The sequence below is a fragment of the Poecilia latipinna genome, unplaced genomic scaffold (genome assembly GCF_001443285.1).
Source record: "Poecilia latipinna isolate Pla-1442-1.1 unplaced genomic scaffold, P_latipinna-1.0 Scaffold1294, whole genome shotgun sequence".
NCBI lineage: Eukaryota > Metazoa > Chordata > Actinopteri > Cyprinodontiformes > Poeciliidae > Poecilia > Poecilia latipinna.
Genome location: NW_015113910.1, coordinates 185,888 through 194,772, shown reverse-complemented (window position 1 = coordinate 194,772; position 8,885 = coordinate 185,888). Strand labels below are relative to the sequence as shown.

Below are 8,885 nucleotides of genomic sequence, written 5' to 3'. Positions count from 1 at the left end.
TAAAAAAAGAATGTTTAAAGGAAAAAGGGGAGGCCTTTTTAATTTTTTTTTGTAAATTTTTCTAAAAAAAAAAAAAAAAAAAAAAAAAGCAATTATCTGGCTCGCCAGGTAAAAGACGGAGGATCTTACGTCATTAACGTGAGCTATACATCATAATTCTGCACCAGAAGAAGCCAGACACAACTAGTTAGAAAATTGGATTAGGATCTAATCTAATTTTCCAGAATTTTCTAATCTAATACTTCCAGAAAATTGCAAAACCGAGTTCCGTTAAGTCACGGCTAAAAAGCCCTTGTAACATTAAGTGAAACATTGATTAATTCTAGTCTGGATTAGAACTTTATGTTACTTCTTTATCTTTTGCCACTGCAATATACTAGTTATCTTTTGTTTAATGATGCTTTTATTACGCAAATCACTGTGAACTGCCTCCCTGCTGAATGTGCTGCACAAACAAGCTTCCCTCGACTTAAAAATCATCGGTTTTAGGGGGTTTATATAAAGTTACAAACGTTAAAGTTGGATGAAACGCGACATGAAAATAGATGTGCTTTCTCTTTCCTTTTTCTCTTGGACTCGAGACAAAAACCAGATGAACCAACAGCCGGAAGCGACGTGAGCTGCTTCGGCGTCGTCTCTGGTAAAATCCGGTTTGTTTGAATGACACAATAAAACGTAACGCAAGTGAAACCAGACCTGAAGGAATCCATCTGCGTGTGTCAGATTATAAAGTCACAGGTCGGCTTGTCAATAATTGTCATTGTTTTTATATGCATATGCATAAAGTTTTGGAGAGTATCATTTAGTTGTTTTTTTTCCCCCCGCCACCCGTCTGTCTTGGACGCCGTTTTGACTTTAATTCCCAAATATTTGAGTCAAATTTGAACTCAATTAAAAATGACCTGACAGAGCTAACGTTTAATTAAAATAATAATAATAAAAAACAATTCAAGTAACACAGTGACTGATACTTCTTCAGTGGAAGATTGAGCTTGATAAAACATAGATGTCAGGTTTAAAGGCCGACTCGAGTGTCCTTCTGTTATTCGTGTTCCTGTTAATATTACACAATATTCCTGTCAGGACTTATCTCCTATCTGTGACGCATGTTGATTAGGACTGTTTAAATCGCTGCAGGAGATATCATCAACATCCACGTCGACAACCTCCACAACAGAGGAGCAAACAAAAACAAAACAATAAAAAGCAACACGACATGCTTCCGCTTGACTCGGCACGTAAAAACCCGCTAACTGTCACCCTCAAAACACTTCATGTAAGTCGGTGGGTGCATGAGGGCACTGGTGTTATCGTGACTGTTAAGGGGCTAAAACGCAAGCACACTCTGAACTCAATGCATTCGGACGGCTTTGGCAGGAAGGAGACTTTGAAATACAAATCATTGATTGAGTAAAGTGCAGATCAGGTCTGTTGTTATGCCAACTTTCCTGACCGCTCAGGTCTTCCTTTTCAAGTCTAATGTGCATCCCCAAAATCAGAGCCAAACATGGAGCATTAGCATCCAGCTTCTACGCTCCTGTGACCTGGAATGAGCTTTCAGAAAAAAAAACTGCAAACCCCCCACCCCCTAAAGAAAAAAAAAAACAACAAAAAAAAAAAAACTCTGAAAACACTGAGTTCTTTCCAATCAAGGCCAAAACCCTATCAGCTTGGAGCTGCCTTTAATTAATCACAGCTGGAAGAATCATAAACTGCAGTCCGTCTTTAAATCCATCATCATTTTTTACTTTGAATCTGCGAAGCACAGCCATTATGGACCGCTCAGCCTTCTATTACAGACTCCAAGAGGTGTGATCTGACCATCCAAAAATAATGTTTACCAGGAGTTTCCTGACCAGGCATGACTCTCCGCATGTCCAAACCTCACTGAATGCAGCCTTTCATACAAGTACCAGAGTGCGCTCTCAAATTAAAATAGGTTCCCAGTTTAAAAAAAAAAAAAAAAAACAAGGTTACAGAAAAGTGTTTAGAAAATCAGACAAGCTTAAATCTAACACTGATATGCTGAATCTGTGTGGAGAAGTGTCAATTGGAATATTAAATATTCATGTGCTTAATATATCTTTATCCCCTGTGAGGTTTTTGCTTTGAAATGATCATAAAACTCTGGCATAGCAACAGAGGTGTGTGTGACAGACTTTGTTTTGGCGACTACACAATGGGAACTGACATTCTATGGGAATGTAATATGTAATATGACATAAAGGACTTTTGTACTTTATGAAATCCAAAGAAATAAAGCCATGCAAAAGTAAAAAAAAAAACAAAAAAAAAAAAAAACAGGAGTTAATTTTCCTTTCGTTGTTAATCTGTGATCTCAGTGCCACGGATAAGACGGTCGTTTCTTCGTAACGGAAAAGGTTTAGCTCTGAGCAGAGGAGGCCTGAGATGAAGCTTCTGCTGACATCTTTAAAAAATTCATGTCCCATAAAAGCCAAGCGTGCAGACGGGGCTGCGGAGAGCACAGTGGATTCCCGTGAACGCCTACGGTCCTCAGAAGCAGAACGGTGCGTGTGGCCGAATTACTGCGCGCCCATGCAAGATAAAGATAAAGCAAATCCTCCTCTTACAGTAGATGTGGCTCTGTTTGACATTTCTCCTTAAGAATGAGGGGAACTCTCAGGGGAAAGCAACAAAAAAAAAAGAAAACCTTTTTTTTTTTTAGATTTTTTCTTTTTATTTGATTCTGGTGTTGAAGTTTAACATGGGTATGGTTGTTTTGTGATTTTCTTTTTTTTTTAGCCATAAACAGTCAATTTCAAACAAAACCTTTAGTTTTATTTTTACATGCTCAAGCTGGGTTGCTGACATCAAACTGGACAAAATGGTTTAAAGTCAAAGTGGTACAAAGGGGGAAAAAAATCTTTGAAAAGTGGATCTCCTTCCTCGTTTTGCATCAAATGCTGCAGGTGAAGACAAAGGAAAAAAAAAAGAACATTTACATGTTAAATAAAAAAAAATGATTCATCGCACTTGGGCTTAACTGCATTGACACGATCAGACAAGTTTGTTCCAACACAATTCATCATAGCACCATAACTAAAACTGTAAGGTTATGTATGCTAAATTACAATAAACCTGATTTTACAATTTATTGAAAGAGTAAGCCACTATTAAGCCACATGGTGAACACTTTGCCAGTCTGTACCTTGTATGCTAAATGCGGGTTGTTAAGAAATTGACAAAAAAGAAAAGTGCAAAATAAAAATAAAAAGAGTTATGCAGTTAGAGCAACATCAATGTTTGGCTTGTGATGTCTCAATCGGCCTCAACATAACGGCGTTAATATAAGTTGGTATATGTAGTTTGCAACCCTAAAAAATGAAACCTGTGCTGTGATGCTAGCTAAAAAAAAAACAGACTAAACAAATTTTGCACTATTGTCTAATCATCTCATACAAAATTATCTTTTTCTTGTCCTAATTTTACAAATCTCTTGGATTGGGGACTAGGACTTTGTCAGACCTTTTCAGATTAAATTAAAGTTTCCTTCATCATCTGTTGAATTTGTGCAGCTGTGCTGGCTTTGTGAAAGGCCTGCGTACAAGAGTTTTTGTTTAAAGCCACCGCGTCAAACTAACGGTGTTTTATGGTGGTATGAGTATTTAGTACCATGTAAATGTATTTCTATTTATCCATCCGCTGTGCAGTGACAGGGAGGAACTGCAGCAGGCATCAGGCTGGTGTTACCAAAATGTCCTCTAATGTAAGCAAGCAAGTTGCAACGTACGTCAGATGACTTGTAAAAAAAAAATATGCTTACATAAAACAAACAAACAAACAAAAAACAACCCCGTCACTTGTGGGGACATTCACATCAGCCAGATACAATGTCTAGTGCTCAAGCAGAATTCGGCGTATTTGATCAGCGTCAATCAGTAACAGTAAGATTAAATATTCCTTTGAGACCGATAAAGTTACATTAGAATCCCTGCCCAAAACTTCCCTGTCATCGTCCACTTCATTCAGTATTATTATACTCAGCTGAAATGACTCGATTTGTTTCAAACAATGAAAAACTCAAGACCGAATACACAAACTCTTAAGAAAAGCCTTTAGGCCGCAGAACAAAACAAGCAGTGAGACTATATTACAAACTTTACAGTAAAAACAGGCGATTTTGCCCATCGGAGAACTCCACCTGCTGGTGATGCACTAGAACGCGGTTAAAGCAGGAAACGTGTTTTAAAAATATACTAACCGTAATCCAAGACTTGCCAACTAGCTGCATATGAAAATGTCCAAAAAAAAAACCTCTCTGTAAAATTGCATTAGTCCTAAAAAGAACTGTATGCGAATGTGAGATGGTCGTTTGCAACAGCCGTTTTATTATTTAACAACCAGCACAGCAACTAAGAAATAAATCATCTAAAGCTTCAAATATTTGCTAAAGTGAGCCGTTTTGAAGCATTTCTTCACAACTAGGCATGCAGCCACTAAATTCCAGATGATGGGAATAATATGCGCCACCACTGTTTCTTAAAATAGCACGCATATGTTGTTCATATGGGCGTTTTAGCACATCAAAATGCGATTAAGAAAAAATAGCATCTCTAGTTAGATCACCGTTTTAAATAATTCGAAAAATCTACTCTTGCTATGTGAATCGCAAAGCTCACAGCGTAGCGAGAGAAGCATACCTGTGATTTATTTCAACTGAAGCTCAACTAATTATGTCAGATCTAAAACTAATTTGCCCCTTTTCCACAAGACCAAAGTTTACATCACATTTTTTTTTCACTTCACATTTGCACAAAAAGATGAAAAGATGAAGCTGGCAGGCAGGAGTTTTCGCTTGTCCCGGCCGACTTTTACTGACGGCTTGGGGAACAAAAAAANTTTTGCGTTGCCCGGCCCGTTTTTTCTACGGGCTTGGGGAAAAAAAAAAAAAAAAAAAAAAAACAACAAAAAAACAAAAGAAAAGGATAAAAATCGATGGCTCAAAAGCGCCTATGTATTAAAAAGTCATCATGCTTAATTACAGTTAAACTTTGACAGATCATTCGTTTACAATACTGGGCAAAAGACGACAAATAAAGATGCAGATAAAAAAGAAAAACAATCGTTGAAGTTGAATGGACTGCAGTAAAAACTATTCAGGATTTTTTGTTTTGTTTTGGAATAATTCACATTAAAGTTACATTTACATAGCAAATGAGGTTTGTAACCTCAAACAAAAGAGAGTCAAACACACATGCTCGGCATTAGATATGCACTGCCCTTTTTAAAGGAATAGTCTTCGATTAAAAAAAGAACTCCATTTTCCTTCTCATTATTGTGAGTCTGAGGATCACTGGTCATGCTAACTTGGCATTTCAGGCTAACGAGCAAGGCAGTACAGGACATAGAACGTAAATCTATCAGTGCAATTAGTCAGACTAACATTCACTTAAACAAAAAACAAAACAAAAAAAAAAAACCTTAGATAAAACCAAGCCTGCACTCTGATGGTACTCTGCAGGGTAATCTTTACAGGGTAAATATAATTTTTGGTGTCAAATTTTAAAAGCTTAAAAACAATGACAAGAAAAAGAAAGAAATGATGTGATTTATTGGTATTGCAGCCATTATGTCTTACACGATCACAGCAGAGTTTTGCTTATAGAAAGAATTTCTCTGTTGTTAAAAATGCTAGTCAGAAGCAGGCAGGAATTTAAATCTACCTGAATGGTTGCAGAGAGTGCTTTTACGTCCTGAGGTAGGGTGCCAGTCAGTTGGGTCTCCAAGCTAATTGTTAGACAACATTTCTCCTGACTTTCTTTTTGTCCCTGGAAAAACTGACCGATAATATGTTGCCTATAAATTTGCGCTTGAGTTTTAGAATCCAGCTCTCTTTCTGGATGGCCATTTTCTAATGTCTCAAACCCCAGGATTGGTAAAATCACTTTTTGGCAACTTTTAGTAGTCGGGCGCAAATGAGCATGAAAAAGAAAACGTTTCAAATATGATGATTAACGCCCCTCAATGTAGAGAGCGGCATGTTTTGTTAAAGTCATTGATTTCTCTTCACAAAGCCACAAAAGGCTTCTGATTACCGATTCATAAGAACGGCAACACGTTTCTTTCTCTCGACAGCACCGAAAACCGAAAAAGTAAGCATCACCAACTGCATCGCGTCAGCCACACCAGTGAGAAGTTCACGAGGGATTCTCCTCTAATTCCTCTAAAGGGCACTGGACCTCATTCAGCTTTACAGACGGAGCAGATAAGAACGTACAGCACTAAACTTCCAAAGACGTTTGGTACCTCCAGCAGCGAGGACTGCGGTTCACATCCCGCGTTCCCCATGCAGAGTTCTCAATTGTTGCACCATCATGTATGGCACAATAGCACATACGAGAGTACATTTTTAAGGAAAAAAAAACAAAAAAACAACAAAAAAAGACGCCATCAAATGAATAAGCAATGCAGGTTTTGCATGTATACAAAAAAAAAAAAAGTCCATTTGATTTGATTTTGAAGGCAAAAAAGAAAACAAAATATCATAAGAAGAGTTCAGGACAGAGGCTCAGCTGCGCCTGTTCTCTGAGGCCAAAATGATCGATAACCGAGTGCAACGGGTTCACTATTTACTCAATGAGGTTTCCTACATCTAATGGGGGAAAGAGCAACACTGACTGAAAGCCCCGCTTTGTGCCATCGAGTTCCTCTTCATGTGTCGGTGTCCTCTTTATATCAGCGTCTCCTCGTTTCAGAGCGCAAGCAGCACGAGGACTGGGTGGCAGAGCATGAAAGAGTCCACTGTTCCCCTGGTTTGGCACTTGACAAGTACAGTCCTGCTACCAGGGGGCCGACTTCCAGCAAGGCTCTCTACAGAAGTGGATTGGATTTAAACTAGGGAGCCTGCTTTTGCGGAGTTTCACCGAAAAACAAAAGGCAATCACCGTTAAAAGTGAAGCGAAAGCTGAGGTACCTATGTGTTTCGGCAGGAAAATATCTTCCCTCCCCTTGATGAACCACAAACACAATTCACATTAAAACCTAAAGAAAAGCAATAATAATAATAAAAACATCACATTTGGCAAACAAAGACAAGATACACAACAGCAGGTTTTCCCTTTTAGATTGAAGGTTTAAAATGCAACATGGCTTAACATTCTAGGGGATTTAATTCAGAAGAGTAAGTACATTGTATAACAGCTCCATTTGGAACGAGTCAGTTTGAGAAAAAAACTGAGATCACACCCTGAAAAAACAAAACACTTTTTGTTTTTTTTACCCCTTGCTCAATTAGATTCCACTTCTTTTCAAGCCACCAGGACACCATTATCTGTCCATTGTTCGTTGGGTTTCAGCAGTGCATTTTATTATTCCCCTTTGGCCCTTCGCTCCCTCTGCCTCCTTACATCAGAAACTCAGATGGGGGTTGGTCCACCTGCCACATGTGTCAGTCAAGAGGAAAATCCACCCCCCTCACCCCCTTTCCTCTTTCGCAGCTGAGGCTTCCCGTGGAACACACTGTTCCACAGATGAGGGCAGATCCACGGAAAGTTTTGGGACTGTACGGAAGCTCTGTGTGTGTGTGTGTGTGTGTGTGTGCGTGCGTGCGTGTGTCAGGGAATAGACATTTTTATGATGAACAGGAATAAAAAGCAGGTAAATAAATAATCATGGGTGCAGTGTGGGTACCTCCCAAAGGTTATACTCTCACGCTTGTGAGAGTATAACCTTTACTCTCACAAGCGTCTTGATCTTTTGCAATCCGACCCTCTTCTCCTGCTCACCGTAATAACCTCACCGACGTCAGTGAGTCCGTAGGCGCCCTAATTCCCTTCACTCTGAGGTCGACAGCTTCCCACCTTCACTCGCAGGGTGCCGCTTTTGTGGAGGTGCCACAGCTGGACGAACTCCTCCGGCATGGTGTGGATCCACTTGTCGGGCAGGATGTTGTCGTAGTAATGGTGGCTGATGGGCTGCCCGTCCAGTCTGATGGAGAACGGCCAAAAGCCGTAAACCGTCACCTCGTCGCACATCCCCAGGGCCAGGCTGACCAGGAAGAGGCCCGTGGAGAGGCGCATGGCGTGGACGCCGCGCGCTTTCCAGAATTTGCCCACGTTGCGCAGGAAGTCGGGGTTGGCGAAGAGCATGGTGAGGTTGGAGGGGGAGTCCGTGATGGCGTAGTAGGCCCGGAGCGACGGGTCGGTGCCGGGCCTCATGGAGAACGCTGGCATGTAGATGAAGCTGGAGCCGTATGCCTTCAAATAGTCCACGAAAGCTTTTCTAGACCAGAAAAGGCCTTGGAATCTGAGGAAGAACAGGGAGAGTCGCTCTAAATGCCTCAGTGCAGTGAGTGAGATTAACAACCTGGAGTGAGTGAAGAGCGCTGCCCAGTTAAACATAACATAGTTTTACGGTGACTAAGAATGAAATCTGATCCAGTGTTTATATTTAATTAAGCCTTTAAATTATTAAAAGTCTAATCTTGTCAACGTTTAATAATTTTTTTTTTTTTTTTTTTTAGTGGCTGCCCAACCGCAACTAATCCAAGAGCTCATGAAAAGAAATCCTAGAATAATGTCTGCACTGCTGCAGGTCTGATCATGATGACAGTCAAAACGCGTGATGATGGCCCGGAGTTGCTTTGACACTTCAGCACCTGAAGAAGCGCTTTACCTTTTCTCGATGATGCTGGGGTTGGCGGTGACCAGGTGGGTTTTGTTTCCCACGTCCTCCAAATATTCCTTCTTGAGCGGTGGAAGGTTGCACCTTGAGGAGTGAAAGGCCAATCATGAGAATTATTTTAATATAATCCAACATAAAGACCACAAATGTATTCATATAAGGTAAGAAACTAAATGTAATATGGGCCTCATTTTGTAAGATGCAAAAAAAAAACTTATTTTATTTTCCATCCATAGCCACGC

At 40.0% G+C, this 8,885-nt stretch overlaps 1 protein-coding gene across 1 annotated transcript; it reads right to left on the bottom strand.

Moving 5' to 3' along the window:
* Positions 1-5,126: 5,126 nt before the first annotated feature.
* LOC106961373 (alpha-N-acetylneuraminide alpha-2,8-sialyltransferase-like) lies at positions 5,127-8,747 on the bottom strand (the record flags this gene model as incomplete). The annotated part of the gene is made up of 2 exons (XM_015055078.1): positions 5,127-8,265; positions 8,635-8,747. Coding segments are annotated over 2 exons (594 nt in total), but the record flags the coding sequence as incomplete, so codon positions are not given.
* Between the last annotated feature and the right edge of the window lie 138 nt (positions 8,748-8,885).